At 41.9% G+C, this 25,795-nt stretch overlaps 1 protein-coding gene across 2 annotated transcripts; it reads right to left on the bottom strand.

Moving 5' to 3' along the window:
- Positions 1–4,803: 4,803 nt before the first annotated feature.
- LOC127556632 (zinc finger protein OZF-like) lies at positions 4,804–24,411 on the bottom strand. Of its 2 annotated transcripts, none has more exons than XM_051989897.1 (3): positions 22,078–24,411; positions 21,349–21,462; positions 4,804–14,867 (listed from the first exon to the last, which is right to left on the bottom strand). In XM_051989897.1, the coding sequence occupies exons 2-3, from the start codon at positions 21,380–21,382 to the stop codon at positions 13,348–13,350; spliced, it is 1,554 nt and encodes a 517-aa protein (XP_051845857.1). In that variant the 5' UTR covers positions 21,383–21,462; positions 22,078–24,411; the 3' UTR covers positions 4,804–13,347. The 2 variants fall into 2 exon arrangements, with proteins under 2 accessions (XP_051845857.1, XP_051845858.1); XM_051989898.1 differs by lacking the exon at positions 22,078–24,411 and adding an exon at positions 21,844–21,941.
- Positions 24,412–25,795: the final 1,384 nt, after the last annotated feature.

The following is a 25,795-nucleotide window of genomic DNA, read 5'->3' as shown; positions in this document are numbered from 1 at the left end:
GAAATGACCAAGGGGGTGGTCTCTGAGAACCCTAGGAAGACTGGTTCAAACTGATTCAGAGACAAGCCAGCAGAACCAAGGACACACTTATGGCAACAATGGTTACACTGTAACAACAACCAACAAAAATCTAGAAGGCAAGTAACTAGAAAGTGATCTGGGAGGACCAGACTCTCACAGTGATGGGTGTGAAATTATGTTCCCTTTTTTGGTGGGTGGAGACAGGGAGTGGAAAAGGAAGGGGAGGAGACTGCTTGCTTTTGCCATGACTTTTCTGTTTGTTTCTCTTCTTCTTTTTCCTGAGGTAGTTGGGGTTAAGTGACTTGTCCATGGTCTCACAACCAGGAAGTGTCTGAGGCTGCATTTGAACTCAGGTCCTCCTGAATTCAGGGCTGATGCTCTATCCACTGAGCCAGAATAAGGATCGTGATAGCAATCTGGGTAGCTGTGAGAGGAAGCCAGCTAGCAGAGAGAGCTCTGAGCTGAAAGGGGCCGTGGCAATGGCCAATGCAAGCAGTCTCTCCTCCCCTTCCTTTTCCACTCCCCTGTCCCCACCCACCAGAATCGTCATTTCCTATACAACACATCAGGACTTGCACAAAGAGTGGGCGGGGCCATTCTTTCTCCAAGCTTATATATTAATAGAGTATGGTCCCATTACTATTTAGCCTCATGTGCTTGGGACCTCAGTGCATCAACTCAAGCCTCAGCCCATTACACCCTTTAATCTTTAAAATTACACTAAAATCCCTTTCAGCTGTAAAGAGGGGGAGATTTGAGTCTCAGGTCCTCCTCGAAGTATATCTCCCCAGACAACTTAAGCCGTGTCATCCGACTGGACCATTTCTAAGGCAAATCACCTCCATTGATAGCCGATCTCTATTCAAATTTAGGCCAAAAAAGCCTTGAAAGCAATTTCATTTGGGAGATCCTAGTCTGATCAGCTCAAACTGCCCCTGCCCCTGCCAAGATCTGCTCATATAATAGGTTCCCGTTCACTCATTTCTTTGCAGAATGTCCAAAGCAGTAGCTGGCCAGGACTCCGCAGGCTGAGAAGACATTCTCCATGCCAGCCTCCTGCCCCTATGAAGTCAGTCTCTTAGCCAAGCTGACTTCTCATCCAACAATAAGCTTCCATTTTGGCCACCTAAAACTTCGGGTTCCTGAATTCTTTCCTGAAGAACCTGCGTCTCCGACCAAAAGGGGATTTCCACAACTCTCTGACTGCCACTAGAAACCCATCAGCAGCACGTTGCTCCTTGAGTTTGCTTTTAGGAAACAAGTGTTTGGTGTTTTTGTTTCTTTTTGCTTCTGTTCTGTTTTCGGGAGGGGTAGGGAAAGGACGAAGGAAATAAATGCTTGAAATTTTTTAAAAAACCTTTTTATTTTATTTTATTATAGCTTTTTATTGACAAAACATATGCATGGGGAACTCTTCAACACTGACCCTTGCAAAAACTTGGGTTCTAACTTTTCCCCCCTTCCCTCCATTCCCTCCCCCAGATGGCAGGTAGTCCCATACATGTTAAACAAGTTAAATACAACATTTCTATACATATTTAGATAGTTCTCTTGCTGCACAAGAAAAATCAGATTTAGAAAGAAGGTAAAAATAACCTGGGAAGAAAAACAAAAATGCAAGCAAACAATAACAGAGTGAAAAAAACATTTATTTTTTTTAATATTTTATTTTATTTTATAATAACTTTATATTGAGAGAACCCAAGCCAGGGTAATTTTTTTACAACATTATCCCTCGCACTCGCTTCTGTTCCAATTTTTCCCCTCCCTCCCTCCACCCCCTCCCCCAGATGGCAAGCAGTCCTATGTATGTTAGATGACACATTTATTTTTAAAAAGAACTTCTTTCACAGTATAAAATCCTCTCCCTCTGCTCGGGCAGGAGGCTCCTCTCTTGCTGCAGGGAGCCTCCCATGCCCGCCCACCGGACACGCAAAACCGAGGCAGGGGCAGCCAGTCCCGTCACAACGTCACCTCAAGAGGCGTTTGGGACAGCTTCCTGACACATGCGCAGAAGTCCACGTACCTTTGGCCTCCGGACTACGATTCCCAAAAGACCATGCGTTCATAGGAGTTTCCGCTTCCTTCCTCGTATCCAATGTCAGGGGCAGGCCATCGGAAGGAACTTCCATCGGGCGGCTTTTTCTTTGTTCTTCTGCCCCGCCTCTCAAATTTAGCTCGGTTTCCTTTTGTCTGAGTGATGCTGTCCTCTAACCAATCAGTTAAGGGTCCCGGTCGCCCCGCCCCATCACACTCGGGAGGTCGCTGCTAAGAAAGCGTTAGGGCTGCTGGGATATGGCCTTCGCCCCCCCCTCCCCCCTCTCCCGGACACGCCCCTTCCTCGGATCGAGGATGACACAGACACACCCCTTTCCCGGCCAAGCGGGTGGAGTGGCTGGGCGCATAGGCACGCCCCTTTCTCCCGAGACCGAAACGTTCCTGGGTGTGGGCACGCCCCCTCCTGCACTGCTGGGGTGGCGGCACCTGTAGGAACCCGGCCTCTCTAGATGAGGATGGCTCTGAAGGTGAAAGATAAAGGATCAGTTCTCTACTCGTAGTGTCTGGTTAGAAAGGTGAGATGTAGCTATAGCAGCGGGCAGAATAACCCCTTCCATAAATGTGTCAGTTCTGTGGTCTACACTACCTTGGTCTGCAGCAGTGCTTGTAGAGCCAAAAGAATTTATTCAAATAGAAAATCAGGATGAAGGGAAGGGTTAAGATATCCCTGTGTGTCAAGGAACTCACTCAGCAGAAAGTTTCTGATAAAGGGGCTCAGACCTAAAACTGGCCCAAACCAGCAGGGACCCATGACAAGACACAGCTTTTGCAAGCACCCACACTTGACTGGTTTCCCTTGTCCAATTCTAATTTTAAAAGAATCATATTCTTTAAGACTCTGGAGCTCCTTTTCTAGTTGGTTAACTTTCTTTTCCTAATCTTTTTGGATGCTTTTTAGGTTTTTAATTTTTTCTCAATCTCTCTCATTTGATTTTTAAAGTCTTTTTTGAGTTGTTACACAAAGTCTTTCTGGACAGCCATGTAACATTACTTTTTGGGGTAAGAGGCTTTTTTTTTTTTTTTTAATTCAATGTCTTCTGCAGATGAACTTGTCTTCCCTTTAGTAGAAAGGTTCTTTCTCCTTTACCTGCTTTTTTTTTTTTTTTAAATTGAGAACTTAAGTGTAGCCACCCGTAGTAGGGGCAGGGAGATGGTGGCTCTGGCTTTACTTCAGTTCTCCCCTCTGGCCTGGAACCCAAAGCCAGGAACTCCACCCTCCCCTAAGTGCCTAAAGCCTGCATCCCTGCCCTCCTGCCCCTCACTCCCAGTGTGCCTTTCCTTCTCTCCCAGGGCCTCATCTCAGCAGCACAGCGGGACCAGTGTTCCTTATCAGCCCAGGTTCCCTCAGTCTTCTAAGACTCGGACCCCAGACTCCCTATGCTGTTGAGGGTGAAAGCTCCTGTGGTTCTGGGGAAGCTACCTGGGAACCCAGCTAGCCCCATTGCTCTTTCTACCGAGCTGGTTAAAACTCTGGTCCTAGGTTCTTTGTTCTGTGTAACGGGCGGAACTCTGAAAGGGCACACTTGAATCTAGGACAGCAGGGTGCTTGTAGTTAAGCACCTACCGGTGGGAGATGGCGATCTCTAAGCTCATACTTGATGTAACGTAACATGTGGTCAGTCTCCTTAGGGAAATGTGGTGACATGATGCTCTACGGCTGCACATGCCCAGTGTGAGGTGACATAGTCATGCTGGGGTATTTAAGGGAGTCCCAGGGACAGAGGGCTCTCTCAGCCACAGAAGACTTCAGGCTCCAGACTCCAGGATCCATCTTGGACCAGCCATGGGGCGGCTCTCCTGCCTCCTTCACTTCTCCACCCTAAGACCAAAGACTGATCCCGAAGTCCTCTAAAGACTTAGCCTGGACATTCCACTTCTGGTCTTCTCAGGTTGTCCCAGATCTCTTGTTCTGCCCCAAGTCCTACTTATTTTTCACTGGTCTGTGTTCATCCCACGGGGCGACTTCACAACACTCCTTCCAGGATGAGACTGCTCCGAGCTAGGACTTGGTTTTATCTAATGGGGTGGGGGAAGCCTTCAGATTTCTGGGCTCTCCTCCTTTCGGGAACCCTCACACTGATGTCCGTTTTCCCTATCCTTTTTTTTTTTTAACCTCTTTTCCCCCCATAACACAGGTTACACCAGGAATCTTAAGTCTCAAAAGATCAGGGCTGTTGAGAAACAGCTCCAAAGCTACCTAGCGACTGGGATCTTCTCTAGGAGACATTTACCACCCAAAGGTGTAGGTGTAGTAGGAACACTACTTAAAGGTGAGCCAAGATGGCCTTTCCTAGTGGCCCAAGGATGAAAAAGTCAGGCTTCGATGATTCACCAGCTCCTCACATGGGCTCCAGACAGTAAAGAAAGATCAAGGCAACCAACCCATCGAGTCCTACAGCCAGTCAAGAAGCATTACATACTTGCTATGTGTCAAATACTGTGCTAGGTCCTGGGGATCCAAAAAAGAATAGAAAATAATAATAGAAAATGACATAAGTAAAGTGCACAAAGGAAGAAAAGGGGAGGTATCCAATGCAGGAGCATGGAAAAGTCAGAAGGGGTTAGTGGGTGGGAAATGATGGCTAACCCGGGTGCCCTCCTTAAATGGAGGACCCCACGGTAGGAAAGGCTACTAGTAAGTTTAAGTGATCTTGAAAACTGAAGAGGAGCGCTAGAGGTGGGCAGATGGGTGGATAATAGCAAAATAATGAGGCAGACGTAGCATTTTAATTTTTGCTGAGGTTTATTCAAATAAAGATACATAATTAATAAGTTATCCCTGATGTGGACATGTCCAAAGTGGCTTTGTGCAGTTTTCAGCAGCTTGCATGAATCAGGATGTTTTGTCAAATCTGGGAAGCTATTGTGGGGTTCTAGACAAGGACTTTTAATTGGTTTAAATTATCCGTCCCCCAAATCCAGTCTAATTTCCCATACACACACTAGTGGAACCAAGCTCCAGCGGTTTGCATTTCCATCCGTGAGATCAGCTGTGGGTCTCAAAGGAAAAATCCCTGGAGGCTTAATGGAATAGGCTTTTTTTACTAGTCCTATTTCCGTATCTTGTCAGAGTTTCAAGGGCTAGCCAACTATACCCTTAACACATTTGGTTTTGACAACAAGCCGTTTCTCACCTTTTTGTGTGTGTGCCCAGATATCACAAAACCACCCATATGGAAAGCATTAGCTGGTAAACAGTCAAGGGAAACAGACCTGAGGGCCTTATCTCCACTCTTACAGTAAGGTCCCCTTTATCTCCATACACTCACATTTGCTGCATTAATAGGGTTTCTTTCCAGTATGTCTTATACTTAATAAGAAGATTTCCTAAGTCCTTTACATCCATAAAATGTTTTTCTCAAGTAATAATTTTTGGAAGATCGAGAAGGTGTGCCATCTCATTGAAAGCGGTCCCACAATTACAGCTCGCATCCTGTTGCACGTGTTTATCAGTTTGACCAGCTTTTGCCAATAAGCCGGCACGAATCAGAGAAACGGGTTTTATTAGATGACACACCCCAGCAGCGTTTGACTGGGAATATGCATCGTTCATAATTCAGCTAGTAGCAGTTTTATGTTACATGAAACAAAGGAAAAAAGTGACTGCTCATTATAGTGCAGCTGATTATTCAAATTAAAAAAGAATGTTAAAGAAAACATATCATTAGCTATAGGAGATAAGAGAAGGGATGTGCACTTGTTAGTATAGTTAAATTACATATCAAAGTCAAAGGGAACTACAGATCAAGCTAGATAAGAGAAGATATTCCAGAGACTACTGAGTCCTCTTCTAATTTTTTTTATAGCAACTAAGTCTTTTTGTTATCAATTATATGAGGAAAGAAGACACTGAATAGAACCAACTTTTGCAGCTGGTCTTTTAGTTCATGCAGGCATTATACACAGCAAAACTGCTAATTCAGAATAAAATGGAGTCCGTCATGTTCTCTCAAATATTCACTTTTAACAATTCCCCCTCTGTCCCTAGATAAAACCATTTTTATCTTTAGGACACCCAATAAGAGGATGAGATGAAGTCAGCTTGTACAGCAAAATAGGCAACTTGGTCCAAAGAAGGTTATAGCGGTTATGAAACAAAATATATGGGTAACAAATCACACAAAATTCAGAACATTCTCTTAAAAATAATCAAACTTCAACAAATAATCAGTAATAGTAAATCTAAGAAGGAACAAGGAAATTAAGATAAAAAAACAGGAGACTCGTAAGAGAGAATAAATTGCTCTATTGTCAGAGGAGGAAAAAAAAATCAAACAAAATTCAGAACATTCCCTTAAAAATAATCAAACTTCAATAAATAATCAGTTATAGTAAATCTAAAAAGGAACAAGGAAATTAAGATAAAAAACAGGACATTCCTAAGAGAATAAATCACTCTATTGTCAGAGGAGAAAAATCAAAACAGGGAATGTATTGTAATATCCTCTTAGAGAGCAGGTTTGTTTTCCCATCATTTTGGGTTAGCTGTCTACTTCATGAAGTCATCTGCTTCACTTTTCTTAGGAAATTCTGTATTAAAGGGTCTGTCTTTGACAACTGTCCACAGATTGTCCAGTTTAATCTACTTAAACTCAGAAATGTGTATCTCTGAGTCAACATCTTGGTGTCTTTAATTGAGGTGTTAGTTGTCAAAAGTACATGGAATAGGTCTTTTCACCTTGTTTACAGGGTGGATTTGCAGAGGTTATTTCCTTGACCACTTTCCAGGTTCCAGGTCACTTATGAAGATTCTCTAGGCAGTTCTTTTACCTGTTGATGATAAAACTTAATACAGTTTATTAGAAAGGCATGACAGAACTAATTGCATTGGCTTTCCGGTAATTACAGTTCATGTGGTCAAAGTCTGTACAAGTCTCATGGAGTTAACTTAGGAACATCAGGGCTAGAGGAAGAACATCAGATGAGGTCATCTCTGAAAGTTTAGTTCAGTGGTTCTCAAACTTTTGTTCTCAGTATCTTCATGTTGTTAAAAAACTATCGAGGATCTGTTCAAAGGGTTTTTGTTCACATGGGTTATATTTATAGCTATTTACTATATTAGAAATAAAAATAATTTTGAATTTGTAGACCCTCTGAAAGGGTTTCAGAGACCCCAACACTTCTTTGGACTACATTTTGAGGACCACTGAAGTTATTGAAGTTATTCTATTCCATACTATTTTTTCTTCTTTAGATGTTTACCTGAAACCTGCCACGTGGTACAACTAGACATTGCTATAAACAATGCTATCTAAGGGCTAGAGGAACAATCTTTTAAAGGATTCTTAAGAACCTCGGTTTCTAAAAAAGTCCTACTGTCTCAATATAATTAGAGGACCTCAAACAGAAATAGGGGAAAAATTCAATTTCCTTTTTTAAGCATTCCCAAAATAAGATACAAATTTTATGTTTTAAAATCCATTTAATCAGCTTATTACATATAACGAAATGCTTTGGAGAACTAGTTCATTTAATATATGAATTTCAACAAATGGAGACAAACCTTTACTTAAAGCTAAGTGCCTTAGGATCACATGACTGTAAAAACTTATATTTAATGAACTTATATCGACTATTTTGTATGGCGTTTAGCCACACATATTAAGGGGAGGGGAAATGATCTTTGACCATTTGGTTAGGACAAATAGCAATTTCTACAGAGCAACTGAAAACACTGAATTCTCTACTTACTGCTTTTATATTTCCCTCATTAAGCTTTATGGTGTAAAACCATAAAAACAAAGGCTTCTAGAAAATGGCAGTATATTTTATTGAGCAAAACTTTTGTTTTTCAGAGTGGCAAGTTAATGCTTTCAAAATCTCACTGAACTCTTCCTGACCTAATAGGTGGTTTGCCAAGGATCACTAGTACTTCTCTTCTCCCTATATATTTACATATATGTATATACTTAAAGGTACAGTCATTTAAGTTGTTTTGTAAAGGACTTGGATAACATTCATTTCCTCTATCTTCTCATTAAAAAAAAAAAATTGTGACTTAAAAGTTTCTTGACAACTAATTAAATGATTCTATACTGGAAAGCCTCAATCTAATTTAAGATCTTATAAACAATTACTAAAACATATTCATATGCCTGTATAGTTTGGCATTTATATGGACAAGCATCTGTGAATATTTAAGTGGACCTCAAAAAACCCTTGATTGAAGTTCAGTAGTTCCTTATTATTTCCAGGATAAAATCTGAATATATTCATACTATTCACAGGGTTTTGCGGTCAGGCTCAATATTAACCAGGTGGGAAATTTTACTATTCAGAGAGGAGAACACAGTGGGGAAATTGAGTCTAGATGCTCCTACCATTACTTTCAGAAAGCTCTTTTCTCAGTCTTCCCAGGTACTTTCACCCACCTGCAGCATTTCTCAGAATGCCCTTTCTTTGAGCAGTTTATGGCATTTCCCTTGAATGCTGAATTACTGGCTTAGCAATAATTCAAAATTATATCTGAATTCAAAACTCAGACCAAATCAAATTATAGTCCCAAGAGGTTTAACTCCCTTAACACAGCAAATTCCAGTGGTCACAGCTTAAGGGAGGATATAGTAATTTCCTTGTTGCAATAATATTCATTTAAAATAATTTTTAAAATTGATCCTCAGTACTAATCAAGTACATACATGATATTTAAAAAACAACTTTAATTCGTTTGTGTGCATCTATATGTTCAGATATCATAACGAAGTAGTAAAGGTTAAGAAAATAATCACATTCTGGGTTTTTTATAAAAAGTTAATGTTTGATATAGTTCATTGAAAAGTGAGAAAGACAATGGCTTCTGACAATTTGGATATCTTAACGTATCATATAAGGCAAAAAAAAAATATGTTCATTGAGACCTATGTTACATTGGCTCAAAGATATAACTTCAATGCACATTTTTCTAGGTATAATCTTATGTAATTTGCTTTTCATGAACTTCATAATTAGTAATCTGATTTTTATCTTAGAATTTGCAAAATTCTCATTCTTTCAGTGCCCTCTTCCACGGAGCTGAGATTTTATAATCTTGCCCAAGTTGAAGAGCCAAAGGACCTGACATGTCCTTAAAAGAATTTCACAGATAATAAGAATTATTAATAATAATAATTATTAATAAGAATAAGAAATAATAAGAAGATAATAAGGTTTTTAGGCTTTGCCAAATTCTAAATAATTACTATTATTCATATTTATGCAAAATATAATCAAGGAAGTAGACAGGTTTTTTTAAAACTATAATTATAAGTCTCTAATATGTGAGAATTCAAATTCATCATTTCATAGCATTCAAATCAAAGGACAGGAGGGAGAGGTTAATCTCTTAATGACACAAACGTAGAAAGTACATTCTAAGTATCATTTTTCAAATTAACAGCATTTATAATGGTTTCCCAAAATCACAATGCAAAAAATAAGGAACATCATAATTTTTAAAACAATAGTATGGATTTAAAACATGAAACAAAACATTGCCAATTAAACGACATCAACTCAACTAAATACATTCTGAATTATCTTATAAAGAAAACCATTTCATCTATCAACTCTTGCATTCTATATAGTTACATTAAGAGATCAGTAGAGAGCATAGTATAGATAATAGAGATCAGTATATATTAAGGTGAATTGTCCATATATTATAAAGGCGCTATCAGTAATTATCACTCAGAACACAGATTATTTTGTAAATAGTAATTTCCCAGTTTTTGCCACATGATTCCAGCTACTTTTCTACATAAACAAGAATATAAAAATTAATGATATAAAGCTTGGCAATCATAAAAAACCCCTCAAAATTAACTAGTTGAGGAAAGAAGTTCTCCAAATGTAACAACCATTTTAGAGCCATGGAGATCTTCCATTTTCCTCTAATCTAGAGCAGTTATAAGATTTAACTGATATTTTATTACCTTCTCGGCTTTTCTTTTGAGCTATGCTGGACATTTTGGTTGCTGGCAAAAACAAAGATCTTGTATTATGCCAAGCTGAGTCAAGAAAATCATTACTTTTATATTCCCTACTTCTTTAATTCTCATTGCCTTCTAATCAAGTTTTATATCCACACTGTGTAAGTGCAAATGGTCTCCAAACATCCTTTAACTTTCTTATTGTTCCCTTCAAAACCCAACTCTTTGACTTCCAAACCGATTCAACCCTTCACTTTCCTTCTCTACTTTCTCAATCGCTCACAACTTTATTTCCTAATCATATTCCATTCCAGCCACAAAACTACTTTTCTTTACATTATTAAAATCTCATCTTTCTAAATTAGCACAAGTTTTATTACACAATTCCAATTAACTGCAAAACTTTTACTTTTTCCCTGATCAAAATGGAAACTTTAAGGTTTACAGATAATTCCTCATTTTGCTAAGTAAAATAGTTCCAATTTGTTTCTTTAAAGGCTTGCAAATGCAGTCACTTCTAATTTCTTTTAAAGATGACTTTGCTTCTAATTTACTTAGGCTCTTATAATTTATTAAGTTAATTCACAGAAGAACACAGAAGTAAAATGAAAACTTTCCCTTAAAATGCAATTTTGCTGATTTAAATAAACCTTTTTTTTTTTTTTTCAAATTGTATATGAGTTAATAATTGCACTACATGGTTCTTAAGCACCAAATATTTAGGAATTGCAGACTTCAAAACTATTTGATTCTTAATTTTTTTTTTTTAAAACTGTTTAAGGCTTTCTTAGTTTTCTTCTAGTTGGTGAAATCTTCTTCTTAAAAGAATAAAACACCTTACCTTAAAACAATAAACCTGTCACACTTCAAGGAAGAGAGAGGATTGAAGTGTTATCTGTATGTAACTTTCATTTTTCTTAAGTTAATAAAGAGCATCAACCTCGAAAACTCACGAAGATATTCCAGCCTTTATAAAAACATCCAAACTATATTGAAAATTCATAGCAAGGAGGGCAGCTAGCTGGCTCAATGGATAGAGCACCAGCTCTGAAATCAGGAGGACCTGAGTTCGAATCTGCCCTCAGCCGCTTAACACTTCCTAGCTGTGTGACCCTGGGCAAAGTCACTTAACCCCAATTGCCTCACGGGAAAAAATTCATAATAAGGGATTACATTTCAGTCAAAATTTAATCTCTAATTAGTTTACAATACCATACATTTATGTAAATGGGGAAAGGATTTTCTTCCTTTTTTTCATTCACTTCCAACCTAGCTAGAATTAAGAACATAGAAACAAGACTATCTTTTGAAAAATTTGAAATTTGTGGTCTAAAAGTTCTCTCCCCCATTTCCCCCTTATTTTCTATGGACAATTTACTGAGAACAGGACAGTTGACACTAGAACTGGGTACCTGGGGAGACGAGCTTATCTTCTACCAGTACCACAGGTGATGGCAGTAATAACAGAGACCACCGAAAGATCATTAACATCCATTGTTTCCTACAAAATAGCAGTCTTGGCCAGAATTTCAAAGCAAAAAATCTAGAAGTTGTATCTGGTGATCTTCCCGCATGTGGGTCTTACCATCCCATTCAGTGAAGATAAAAAATAACCAGCAAGAGGATTTCATAGGAAAGTTTTTCTTGCCCCTGAGGGGCAAGATGTAAAGGGCAAAATGGCATGAGGAGGTGGCTTTCTCTCCTGAAGAGAAAGATTCATTAATGTTTCACAATTTAGTTGGCAAAACGTACGCACCTTAGGATCTACTCGAATAAATCCATAACTCATTTTTTTCCCTCTAACATTTCTAAATGTTATGGCCAGTATCATTTAGTATGTTAATTTAGTAAATTAATCTTATTAGTTTAATATTAAGTAAACTAGGTATTGAATGGCTATTTAGTTTAAGAAAAAACAAATTCTTATTTAGAGACTAGCCCTTCCCAGAATTTTTTCCCCAAGTCATCAAAACTGAGCTGAAGATTCTATTCCAGAATATCAACTAGATCCCATCATGATGACCGATTACTCAAGGTAATATTAAGGCTTACATCTGCTTTATAGCATTAATGTTTGGGATTCTCCCCTGTCCCCGGCCTCCTGACCACTTGAGTTTATGGTCAGATGACTTGTCTGACCTCCACCAGTTTCCTCTGGTTCTGCCCTTCCAAGTATAGTTTTTCCAAAGGCTCCATGGCCCCTTGGAGCCAGGTACAAGATCAGAATGAAAATCTAACCAAGAATTTAGACAGAAAAGTTGACTAAGACACAGAGTAAGCACAAATGACACAAGACCAGACCACACATTACAAGAATACACAAAACATTAACCTGTCTTTGTTGGTCTCTTAATTGGGAGCACAAGAGTGTCCGACTGCTTTTAACAGCCCTCCCTTTTCCCTATTTCTAGAAGTTCCTGAAATGAATTCATCAGTATATGGCTGTAAAGTTCTTGGAGATGGGGATCGGTAAAGGCTGGATTGGCCAGTACCAGATGGAGTTGCCAAAACTGTGACAAGAATTTTCTTATCAGTTTGGCCACTTTTTGCCAATTTGTGACTAACACAAGTCAGACAAACAGGTTTTATCATACACTCAGAGAGCAACCCACTCAACCTGTCACCGATATTATTTATACATTGTAATAAACAAAGAAAAAAAAGATGGCTGCTCATTACAGCGCAACTAGTATTACAAAGAAAAACATATACTTCTTTAAGAAAATGTATATGAAAGCTATCGAAGACTGAGAAAGGATGTGCCCTTTTTAGTATGGTTAATTTCATCAAGTCAAGGGGAACTATTTATCACGGTAAATGAGGGAAGGAGATATTACAGAGCTTGTGGAGTCCTTTTTTCTTTTCTTTCTTTTTTTTTTTTTTTTTTTAAAGGAATCAAGTCTTTTTGTACCAATTAGAGGATGAAAGAAGACATTGAAGAAAACCAACTATTTAAGCTGGTCCTTCAGTTCATGCAGTTCCTACACAGAAAAATGGCCAACACAGAATAAAATGGAGTCAGTTATATTCTCCAAACAATTCACTTTCAACAATTTTCTTGTGGTAATTCAAGGATGACTGATATTTAAAGCCTTTTCCCACACTGATTACATTTACAGGACTTCTCCTAGTATTTTTCTGATATTCCCTAAGGTGTGCACCTTGCTTGAAGAGCTTTAGATAATTCTGTAATTATAAGTTTTCTTTGAGCTTAGAATGAACACATTCCCATGTTCATTATTTTTATAAATCCTTCCAGGATAAACATTTTGGTGCTCTAATGGAAGGCTTTCCAACACTACTTTGTTCACATTTCCTTCTACTACAAAGTATCTGGGGGATAAATAAGCAATTCATTGTATCAAAAAGCTTTTCCGTATTCATTATGTTCATAAAGTTTCTCTTCAGTATGTTTTTTCTGGTGGGAAGTGAGCTGTGTTCGGAGAATAAAGCCCTTTCCACATTCACTACATATATAAGGTTTTTCTCCAGTATGAATTCTCTGGTGGTAAAGAAAGGATGAATTGTGTCTAAAAGATTTCCCACACTCATTACATTCATAAGGTTTTTCTCCAGTATGAACTCTCTGGTGGTTAGTAAGGGATGAGCCAGAGCTAAAAGCTTTCCCACATTCATTACATTCATATGGTTTCTCCCCAGTATGAATCCTCTGATGGAAGGTTAGATGAGTGCTGTGGACAAAAGCTTTCCCGCATTCATTACACTCGTAAGGCTTTTCTCCAGTATGAATTCTCTGATGGGAAGTAAGCTGTGTGTTCACTCTGAAGGCCTGTCCACATTCATTACATACATAAGGTTTCTCTCCAGTATGAATTCTCTGGTGGTAAATAAGAGATGAATTAGAGCTAAAAACTTTCCCACAGTCTCTACATTCATAAGGTTTCTCTCCAGTATGAATTTTCTGGTGGGAAGTAAGGTGTGCACTCTGGATGAAAGCCTTCCCACACTCATTACATTTATAAGGTTTCTCTCCAGTATGAATTCTCCGGTGGTAAGTGAGAGATGTACTAGAACTAAAAGCCTTCCCGCATTCATTACATTCGTAAGGTTTCTCTCCAGTATGAATTTTTTGGTGAGAAATAAGGTGTGCACTCTGCATGAAGGCCTTCCCACATTCATTACATTCATAGGGTTTTTCTCCAGTATGAATTCTTTTATGGAAAGTAAGCTGGGTGCTCTGATTGAAAGTTTTCCCACATTCGTCACATTCATAAGGTTTCTCTCCAGTGTGGATTCTCTGATGGGAATTAAGCTGGGTGTTCCCTCTGAAGACCTTCCCACACTCATAACATTCATAAGGTTTCTCCCCAGTATGAATTTTCTGATGGTACGTAAAAGACGAATTGTATCGAAAAGTTTTCCCACATTCGCTGCATTCATAAGGTTTTCCCCCTGTATGAATTCTCTGATGGGAATTTAGTTGTGTTCGAAGAATGAAAGCTTTTCCACATTCGTTACATTTGTGCGGCTTCTCTCCAGTATGAATTTTCTGATGGTACATAAGGGATGAGCTGAAGCTAAAAGTTTTGCCACAATCTTTACAGACATGAAGTTTCTCTCTAGGTTGGATTTTCTGATGCTCAGGATGATGTTTATCCTCCATTACGTCTTTTTCAAATTCATTATAACCATGGGTTTGGTTTACATTATATGTCATATGATCCTGAAAAAGATCGTTATTACACTTGAATGAGTCCCCACATTCATTACGCACAGCAGGTTTCTCAACATCATAATTCCATCCTTCTCCCAACTTGGCGCACTGGTAATCATCTTTTGAATATTGTTCTTGGGATGATTTGTCCACAACAATGTCAACCTTTGAAATAGATTCTTTTGTTTCAGGTTCAGTTTTCCAATCTGAAATGAATAAATTAAATATCACTATTTACATGCTTTTGATGATGACTATTTAAAAAGTGCTTTCACTGGATTTAAACTTCTCAACAACCCTGTGAAATAGGCTGGGGCAAGTATTGTTACATTTGGGTGGTTCGAAGCAGACTTCACCGACTAAACTGAATGACTAAACTGCTAATGAGGGTTGACGGGGACTCCATCGCAGATCTTCTCACTAGTTTAATCCAAGGCTCTTTTTACACCACCAAGCTGCTTCTCAAACATTATAGAAAGTCAATGTTGAGAGATACGTATTCAAAGTTAAGTAAATTCCAATATCCAGAACCCAAAGGATTGAATCACCAGTACCCAAATAACCTGCAAAGTATGCTAATCTCTGAGAAATCATAAAGAACAAAAGACAGATGTCATTTTTTTTAATGGAGAAAGAGATCGATTCTGAAAACTACAATTGGCAGGCAATAGAATGAAGTGAAAATGGGCTAAGTCACTAAACTGGTACAGGTTCCATTTTCCTAATCTGAACAATAGGAATGCCAAGAGTGGTAAGGATCTTGTAAGGATCAAATAAGGTAAAGTACTTAAAGTGATTTGTGGAACCTAAAGAGCTATAGAGAACTTACTTATCCTTTTGATATCAATGCTCTGATCCAATCAGAGCATACATTTTGTAAGTAATGGAAAAAAAAATTCAAACTATATTAACCATCCCTCACTTTTTTTACTGATCAGAATTCATCAGGAAGGATATTTTAGTCGTCACGGAGTTAGACATCAGTGACATATCTGCCAAAAATCTTTTAAGTTATCCTTGTTGATGTGAGGAATGTTCACAAAATATTCTGTTATGAGATCTGTGAATGAAATTTATCTAAAGAGAATCAAATTACTAGACTGATATTAATGTGGAAAGAAGTACCTATTGCCACAAATACAACAGGTTATTTTTTTACTTTACAGTCTCATAATACTCTTCACTGGTCAGAACACAGCGGCAGAGGGCTTACAAGTTAAAAAAATTGACAAATCAGAACCAGATGAGGAGGAGGAAAGATGGGAAATAATCAGGAGACTATAACTTGAAGACCAGCTCAAAACACTGAGAATGTTTATCATGGAGAAAACTTCAACTAAAGGGCCAGCTAGATGTCACATGGATAGAACACCAGCTCTGGAAGCAGGAGGACCCAAGTTCAAATTCGGCCTCAGACACTTAACACTTACTAGCTGTGTGACTCTGGGCAAGTCACATAATCCTAATTGCCTCCTTTGAAAAGTGGAAAGAAAAAGAAAACTTTAAATAAAATACGATTGTTTTAAAATATTTGAAATATCATCAACTAATATGATGAAAATAATAGGAGAAATCAGAAAAGGAATTAACAGCTTAGTACAAGAGGTACAAAACCTTGACCATGCAACAAACTCCCTGAAAATAACAAACAAAATACAATGACTTCATGAGACAACAAGAAATGTAAAAACAGTCAAAAAACTGAATGAAATAGAAGAAACGTAAAGGTACCTCACTGTAAAAACAGCTCACCTGAAAAACAGATCTAGGAATTTAAAAAAAAAATTATTATTTAAAAATACAAGTAGGCAGAGAGAAAGAATTCAAGTATCAAGGAACCACAGTGAGAATCACTCATGATTTAGCAGCCATCACTAAAAAAAGAGCAGAGAACTTGGGATATAGCTCAGGTGGAAAGAGATATGGGCTTATAGCCAAAAATGATGTATCCAGAAAAGTGAATATAAAGCTAGAGAAACAAAAAATAAAGAACCTTCCAAGAAACAGAAGATTTCCAAGCCTTCCTGATGGAAAGACCAAAGCTGTGGAGAAAATGGAAGTTCAAACATGAGACTGAAGAGAAGCATAAAAAGATAATGAATGAATGATGATAAAGGATTAAATAAGAATAAACTGTTTACATTAAAATGGGGGGGGGAGGGTAAAATGTGTCACCCTTATGAACCTATCATCATCAGGGTTCATATCAGACCAGGCCTGGAAGTGGTTCCATCAGGTGTCGATGTTCTTAATAAAAGACGAGAAAGAGATGAAGAGGAACCCATTGGGATGAGTGGAAAGAAAAGAAGGTAAACGAAAATTATCTGACATAACATTGAGATTTGTACCAGGGTGTACAAATAAACATCTACCTAAATGAAAAGGAATGGGTAGGGGAAAGCTGAATCTTACCCTCATCTGAACTGGTACCTGGAATAGGATGCAGAAATACATTTTACTCAATAAGGAAAATAGGAGGCAAAGGAAAGAAGTGAGGAGAGAGAATTAAGAGGGAGAGTAGATTAGAGTAGGAAGAATTAGTACTAAGTAAAACAAACCTAGGATATGGAAAAATACTCAGAATCCTTTTTAAGTCAGCAAGAATTGGGAATCTAAAAGGGTATCCATAAATTGGGGAATAGATGAACATGTTTTGGTGTACAAATGGGGTAGAATAATATTGCGCTTAACTCTTCAATGTAATGACCAACCAGGGTTCCTGATGACTAATGATTAAGCAAGCTCTCCACCTCTGGAGACAGGAGGAAGACACAAAATGCAGAAACAGACAAATGTTATTTAGGACATGGCCAAAGTGGAAATTTGTTTTGATTTGTACGTGTTTGCACCTAACAAGGAGGGAAGTCACAGGAAAACTTCTCTAAGGAAGGGAACAGAAAGAAAGATGAAAAAGGATAATATTGTTATCTAAAAGCTCACAAGTGTCCTTTATGGGAAAGGACATAGAAGGAAGAATATGGAGACCTGGAATCTAGTTCTCATACTATGTAAGCATGAGCTCACAGATGTGTCTGTCACTCAGATCTTGTGAACCTCCGATTCCAAATCTGAAAAACGGCAAGGCTGTCCCCCAGCACCATTTGTCTCACATGTTCTTAGTAGAAAATGAGATTAAAAACCGTGGACGCATTTCGACAGGTGAAATAGCAACGGCAACATCACTCGCTGATGCACAGGAGCGGGGAACAGGAAATACGTGGGGCATCTACACTCCCCAAAAAGGCACCATCAATGAATCCTCCAGCTCTACTGGCTCCCCAGGGAATTGTTTTATACCAAATACACGGGAAAGCAGGAACAAAACTAGATCACAAATCTGTGGCCAGCAGAAAGCTCTCCTTTCGCCTGTGGCTCAGAGTGAAGTTACCTATTTTGGGGACACACAGAGAGAGTACACCTGCGGCCCACGGAAAGCCTGCAACACCTGTAATCCAGAGAGAGCCCTACCTCCAGGGCGGCTGAGTACAGAAGGCTACGCTCCTGGCTCACAGAGCCTAGAGAAGGCTCCCTCCCTTGTGGCCCGAGGGAGATTCCCCACCCTTCTGGCTCATCAAAAGCCCCCTAGGCCTGAAGTCAGGAGATTTACTGCAAACTGCAGCCCCCAGATCCCTGGAGAGATTCCAAAGACTTTCAGTCACTGAGCCTCTCTCCTCATAGGAGGAAGCCGACAGGGGCCCAGAGGGGATCTTTGTCTCTGGGTGGGCTTCCTTCTGACTCAGGCCAGAGTCACTGCCATTCCTTTGGGACCCAACTCTCAACAGATGGAGACCAGGAGAAATCCCTCGTGGCCAACACCTGACCAAAGTCCTCAGGGGCAGCATCCTGGGAAACGGAAAACAGCCCAACTGATTCAGAACTGAGAGAAGGAACAGCGCCAAGCGTGGAGCAGGAAGGACGTCCACCCAGATGTCATGTGCCCGGTGTCTGTGTTCCAGACTGCTTCCACAGGCAGAGGACTGTTATGGACCCCTCTCCCCAAAGGAGGGCAAAAGGAGGCAATAGGAGCAAGGGGGAGGATGCTGGGGAGACATTAGAGCGCTGGGAGGTCTGCAAAGTGCGTTACAAACAGCTCACTGAGACGGGAAGCTCAGCGTGCCAGCCATGGGTCAGGAGGCCCCAAGTTCAAAAAAATAAGGTTTCTGACCAAGTTAAGAACCCCAGAGGGAGGTCTCGGTGGAGCACCCCAGCTTCTGCCCTGGGCTCTAGAGTTTGTCACAGCTGTCTCATCAACTCTCTGGAAGACCCAAAGCTGGGAGAGAACCAGTATTTTCAACAAAAAGACCCACAGTTACGAAGGCTTCGGCATTCTGGCACAACAGGCCAAAAAAGGAAGAGGAAATTGTAGCGGGAAAAAATGTAAAACTTTTTGTTTTCTTAGAATAACCTTTAAAAAACAGTACGGTCGAAATTAGAGACCAACATCTCACACTGTAGTCCAGGTCTGGGGAACTTTCTTTCTGCCAAGGGCCATCTGCATATTTATGCTATCATTCACTGGCCACATAAAATTATCAACTAACAGAACTCGGGCAGGGGGAGGCTGTTGTACCTAGCTCTCAGCTCAGCATCGCCTGCAGTTGCTGGGCAGATTTCATGGGATTTTTATATGGCGCCGGTCAGGTGTTCCCTACCCCTGCATTAGACCAAGATAAGGTCAAAATGGCTATGGGTATTAGGACATAAAGGTTAATACTATCAGGATAGTAAAAGAATACAGAATAGTTCACCTGTCAGATCTAGAGCTAAGGGAAGAATTAAGGGCCAAACAAGATACAGAGAGCATAACAAAATAGAAAATGGATAATTTCGATTACATAAAATTAAATTTTTTATACAAACAAAATCAATTCAACCAAAATTATAAAATAGAAAATGGGAGGAAATGTATATAACAACTATCTCCAACTAAGGCCTCATTTCTCAAATAGATAGAGAACTGAGTCAAATTGATAAGAGTAGAAGTCATTCCTCAAATGATCAAGGGTCAAAGAACATAAACAGGGAGTTTGAGATGAAGAAATCAAAGCTGACTATGGCTATATGAAAAAACACTCAAAGTCAATATTTATTATAGAAATGCAAATTAAAACACCTAGAAGGTGCCACTTTATACCTATCAACTTGGCTTTGATGACAAAGAAGGAAAATGACAGATATTGGAGGGCATGTGAGAACACTGGGATACTAAATCAGTGCCGGTGCAGTTGTGAACTGATCCAACTATTCTGGAAAGTAATGTGAAATTATACCCAACGGATTATAAAACTGTACACTTTTTGATCCAGCAATAACCACTGCTAGTGGTTCCAAAGAAGTTTTGTTTTGTTTTGGTTTTTTGGTAAATGGAAAGAGAAAAAACTTATTTGACCAAATATATTTATAGCAGCACTTTTTGTGTTGGCTAAAAATTGGAAATTGACACGTCCATCAATTGGAGAATGAACAAGTTGCGGTTGTAATGGAACATTACTGGGCTGTAAAAAAAGATGAACACGATTGCTCTCAGAAAAAAGTGGAAAGACTTTCGTAAGCAGATGCAAAGTGAAGTAAGCAGGACCAGGAGAACCAGCCATACTGTAAGATGAATAACTATGAACAACTAAGCTATTCTCAACAATACAAAGATCCAGGACAATCTTAAGGGATTCATGATGAAACATGTGATCCACCTCCAGAGAGGAAACTGATGTTAACTGAAGACAGACTAAAAAAGATCACTTTTCACTTTCCTTTTTTTGAGTTTTCTTGTACAGAATGACTAATATGGGACTATTTTACATAATTGCACATATATAACCTATATCAGATTGTTGTCTCTGGGAGGCAGGAAAAATAGAAGGGAGAAACAGAATCTGGAACTCAAAAGTTTTAAGAACAAAAACTGAATATTAAAAATTGTTTTGGTGTGTAATTGGCAGAAAATAAAATCTTATTTTTTTTAACTTGTTAGCATTTTTATTTAAAGTTTTGTATTCCAAATTCCATCCCTTCTCTCCTCTCCCTCCTTCCTAAGACAATAAACAATTAGATATAGGGGGAAAATATTATTTAAAAAAATTAAGTGTTAGGTGAGGGAGAACAACAACTTATTTAAAAAGCTGAGGGACTTAGGGGACCACAAGCCCAACACTGGAACATGGCAGCCAGAAAGAAGCTGCTCCATGCCTGTGTTTCACCACTTGCTTTGTTGGCTCTGAGTTTCTCAGAAAAAGACCTTCCTCTAACATCCCATGAAGGCGGCCTCTCTGCCAAGATCTGAGAAAAGGAAAAGCCGGCCCCTGAAGCAGCTCCGCCACTGGTGTCCTCCCTGGCTGGCCTCCCTGGCGCCTCCACCCCCTCCCATCCCCCCGCCCCTGAACCCCACATTGGGAGTTGGTTTGAGGAGGGCAGGGGCCAGGGGCACCACCAGCTCCCCGTTCCTGGGAGCTCTGCTCTCAAGTGGAGGGGCCCAGGGTTCCCCTGGAGACCACCAGGCCAGGCGGGCCCTGCAGCAGGAGCCCCCCTTCCATGCCGGGGCCCCCACCTCTGCAGGAAGGGCTTCCAGAGGGCCAGCGAGCAGGTGCCCTAATGTCAGAGCTCTGCATGTGTGTGATGGGGAGAGGGGGACGGAGGGAAGGCCCAGGGGGCGTCAGAGGCCGGCCCACGGCTACCCCCTGACCTCCTCACCTCTGTCCTCCAGCATGAGGTCCAAGGCCTCCATGGTCCCCTGGCGTCCTCCGGGCTTCCCTGGCCAGGGGCTCGGGCATCACGGGCCCATCGGCAGCTCCTGCTCCTCAGGTCCTGCAGGGGAAGGGGTCAGGCCGGGTCAGAGTGCCAGGGCCCGGGGCACCCACTCAGGACAGGGGCGGGGCACCTCTGCCCCTCCCCCCGGGACCACTGCCCAGCTTCTGCCGGGAAAGGGGAGGGGCCGTGGGAGGTGCCTGGGGACTGCGTGGGCGACCCCAGGAAGGGGAGGCAGGGCACGCGCCCACAAACACACACAGGGACACCCGATAAAACCTACATGCACACGTACGGGCGTGATGTTCTATGCAGGGCGCTCCCCGCTTTTCTTTTCCCACCCCCACGCGCGCACACGTGCAATTTCTGACTTCGTTGTCAGGCAGAGCCCCACGCCAACGTGTGGAGATCAGAGACTTTCCCCGCCCCCCCCGCACTTACGCGTCCCGCTTTCCCAAGTTGCACAATCCCGGACCAAAAAAGCCGGGGCTCCCAAGGGAGCTGCGCCTGCGCATAAAGTGTCCTGGGAACTACAGCTCCACAGTTCCCCCTCCCACACCAATTCCGGGGCAGGAAAAGCTAAACGCACCACGTGATAGGGGAATAACGGGCTATCCCTCGCGAGGGATTCTGGGAAGTGGAGTCCCTAGGGCGTGATGAGTCACCAGGGCTCACCTCATCCCAATGTTTTCCAGAGCGGCCTTGGGGCCGGTGACCGATGACTGCAGGCACCGCTACAGGAGAAGGCGGGGGCCTGCCTGCTTCCTGCCTCTCCTGGGAGGTTTCTTTCCGCTACCACGGTCGCCTCCTCCTCGGGAGGGCTGGTCAAACCTAGGAGAGCAGTCCCGTGAGAGAGACCCGCACAAACCACCTGACCCCGACCCCCCACCCCCCCTCCACTCATTGGCTCCTGATTGGCTGGGATGCCTTCGGACCTTCCTACGTCGTACAGGGACGCTCGCTCCTGATTCGCTCACCAGCTTGTCCATCTTTAACTTTAATTTCAGGCCTGGTTTCTTTATTTGTTTTGTAAATTACGGTTTTTGTTGTGTAAATTACCGGGAACTCCTCTTTATTGTCAGTATTAGACTTTTTTTTTTTTTTAAGGGTGTAAGTAGAGTAGATGACGCAGCGAATCAGGAAGTCAGGAAGTCAGGGAGATCCAAGTTTAAATGTGACCTCAGACAGCCCCCGTGTAACTCTTGGAAAGTCCCTATAGCACTGCCTGCCTCAGTTTCCCCATTTGTAGCCTCTGCGTCCCAGAGTTATTGTGAGGATAAAGGAAATTTCACGCCAGTCAGTAAAAGGGAGAAGAAAGCATAAATTAAGCATTTACTCAGTGCCAGGCACTGCTAAAAACTGGGCAAAGAAAGAAGGGCAAATGACGGTTCCGTGTTGGCAGACGCGCAAACGTCCTGCAGACCGGAGAAATTGGGGACAATCGCACAAGGAAGGCCTTAGCTTGCAGCCATGTACGTACCATCACTGAATAGTCATCTCTGCTGGAAGAGTGCACAGTGTGGAAGTTGATGGTGTCCCCTGTGACTCAAAGTATTCAAGATGGAGACTAAAGCTTCCCAACAATTATACCTGAATAATAAATGCAAAGGGAGTTTAGGTTCCAAGAGTAAGAATAAACCACAGACAGAAAGCATTTTTCAAACGAAGGGGCTTTAATCCTAAAAGCCGATGGAACCAAACAGCACCAGGACCCTGGTTGGCTGGAGGAGGCATAGAGAAAGGCAATGGTTTTCTCCTCCAAGGTGTGTGCTGCGGGGAAGGGGGGAAGCGGGGGAGGGGAGGAAGGGAGGAGGTGTAAGGGAGGGGATTTACTTTTCCACCTCTGGTCCGGACTTATCAAGACTTTGACACTGAGGAGGCTTTTTCGGTGCCCCCGATTTTGGAACATTTAGCAGGATCCAAGCCCCCTGCACCTGGCGGGGTGGGCAACCACATCCTGCAGACCGCTGCCCACACAGGCCCTGCTGGGGCCTCTTCCATTTTCCTAATTCTTGAAACAGGGGCAAGGAAAGGGTGATGCAGGCCCCATCATCTTTGACTGCTTTGGGCTGGCAAAGGACCAAGAGGGGGGCTCTTCATTCAGGGAAATGGGGTTCAGCGGGTATTACAACCTGTGAAAAGCATTTGGCATCATAGGAGGTAAAACAATTAAGGAGCAGAGGTTCGAAGGAAAGGCGCTTGCTAGGGGGAGCAGGAGGAGTGGAAGGGCAAGGGAGGGGAATAAGCCCTTTCTTCCAGGGGAACGGAAAGGGTTTAGAGTCCGCAGCCACGCTCCTTGGCCGTCTCACTGAGGTTTTGTATCTCCCCCACTCTCTTACGGAGACCAGCACTCCTCACCAAGGGCAGCCCAGGTCAGGCCCTGGCTGCGGCAAGAACATCCAATGCGCATCCAGGCTACGGCCGCCGGGGATCCATGCTGTGTTTTGGGCACAGGGAGGAGTAAGGAGATTCCGGTTAACCTCAGCAATCCTCTTAAACAGTAATACAGGGAGATCGGGTAAGGGGTGTGCCATCCGCCCGGCTCCTATCCCACCTACAATTCCCAAAGCAACCAAACCGGGGAACCCATGGGAATGCTCGCTGAGGCCTCTGAATGGGGGTCCTGGGGGAGAAGAACAGTTCGGGTGAATTTAGGAGGAAAAAGGAGGAACAGGTTGCACCAAGATGCAGATACCCAAATAGAAGGGAGGCGGGCTCCATATAAGCTATTACAACATAGAAAAAGTTCTTCAAGGGGCCTGGAGGAGAAATAGAAACTTACTGTCTGGGGGGAAATTCTGTTTCTAAAACAAAGGAGCCGAGTGCCCAACTTGGTGGTCTCATGGAAGGAAACACCAGAGTAATCAGAGAGTTCCATTAATTGGGAAACATGAGCTGCTCCGGTTGCCTGCTAGCCGCCTGCCCCCTCCCCACCTTGCACACATTCTGAGGCTAAAGCTCCTTTGTGGAACAGCTGAACAAATAGTCCCCATTCATCGTGGGCCTGCCATTCACGGCACCCGTCCCAGCACCTCCCAGTAATGCCATGGAGGGCTGGCAAGGGGCTCTCCCGGTAGCTCTGAGAAAATTGGGATGCCATGGAAAGGTCAGGGGGAAGGTTACTGTTGGAATTATTACTCCAGATATAACGCCAGCGTGTATCAGCGATGAAGATGCTATTAAGCAGATCCGGGCACTTACCCTGAGTGCACTGGGAAAGGAGAACATGGTCCTTATCTGATTGGATCCCTTTAGGCTTTTCTCAGCCTGAACACTCATTTATGGTTCCTTTGAAAATGGTGACTTTAGGTTGGGAACTGATTTAGGTTGAACTGATTAATTGCCTGCACTGTCTATAGGAGCTGGGGGTTGGGTTTGGGAAGAGTAGATGCATAAAGTTGTAAAGAGATTGCCCGTGGGAGTCCCATCTTTGGGATTTTCCAGAAAGCAAAATGAGTTAGACTCCTGGGGAGTTTGGGGAGAATAAAAGGGAATCCCAATAGGAGGTGTCTCAGACCCAGGGGAGGCAATTTTGAGTTTACCAAGCTGGGGGGGAGGTGTGGAAGGTCCTTACAGACTTGCCACCAGGAGGGTTGCTGTTTTGAGCTGTTTCACAATTTGAGTATCTAAGGAGGGAGATGGACAAAGGAGAGGAGGTCCATGATTTGAGGGCAATGTTCAATGGGGACCTACTGGAGTTGAGGAGGCTTCGTTCTTTCCAAATATCCTCATAAGGGGCAGCTGCTACTGGTGCAGTGGATAGAGCACCAGCCCTGAAGTCAGGAGGACCTGAGTTCAAATGTGATCTCAGGTACTTAACACTTCCTGGCTGTGTGACCCTGGGCAGTCACTTAACCCCAATTGCCTCAGTAAAAAAACTTGTTTTGTTTGTTTGTTTTTGTTTCTCCCCCACTCTTTTATGGAGAACAGCACTCCACCAAGGAAAGCCCAGGTCTCGGCCCCATTTGTTTGTTGGGAAACAAATCTCCTCGTGAGCATGGAGGACTTGGAAAACATTTTTAGAATTGGTATAGAGATGGAGACATTTATCCTTTCCCAGTATAAGGGGGCCTTGCGGACTGAAACAAAGGAGCCGAGGGCCCAACTTGGTGGTCTCATGGAAGGAAACACCAGAGTAATCAGAGAGTTCCATTAAGCACAAAAAGTGCCATCAGCAAGCCAGAGAGCATCAGAATAGAGAAGAGGGCAATCGCTTATGTCAGGTCTCGCAAGTTAGAGATAGTAGGGGAGGATGTCTTCACTGGAGCGAGGTAAAGTCAGTGAAATCAAGAAGAAGGCCTGGTATCAGCTCCTAGCACCGGTCACCTCAGCCTTCGGCAGGTTCTGTCCAGCAACTGCCTGGGATGGATCTGGGTGCCCCTGCATGGCACAC

This window comes from Antechinus flavipes, chromosome 3, assembly GCF_016432865.1.
Source record: "Antechinus flavipes isolate AdamAnt ecotype Samford, QLD, Australia chromosome 3, AdamAnt_v2, whole genome shotgun sequence".
NCBI classification, from domain to species: Eukaryota; Metazoa; Chordata; class Mammalia; order Dasyuromorphia; family Dasyuridae; genus Antechinus; species Antechinus flavipes.
The sequence above is the reverse complement of the archived record's forward strand: the minus strand, read 5'-3'. Positions and strand labels throughout refer to the sequence as shown.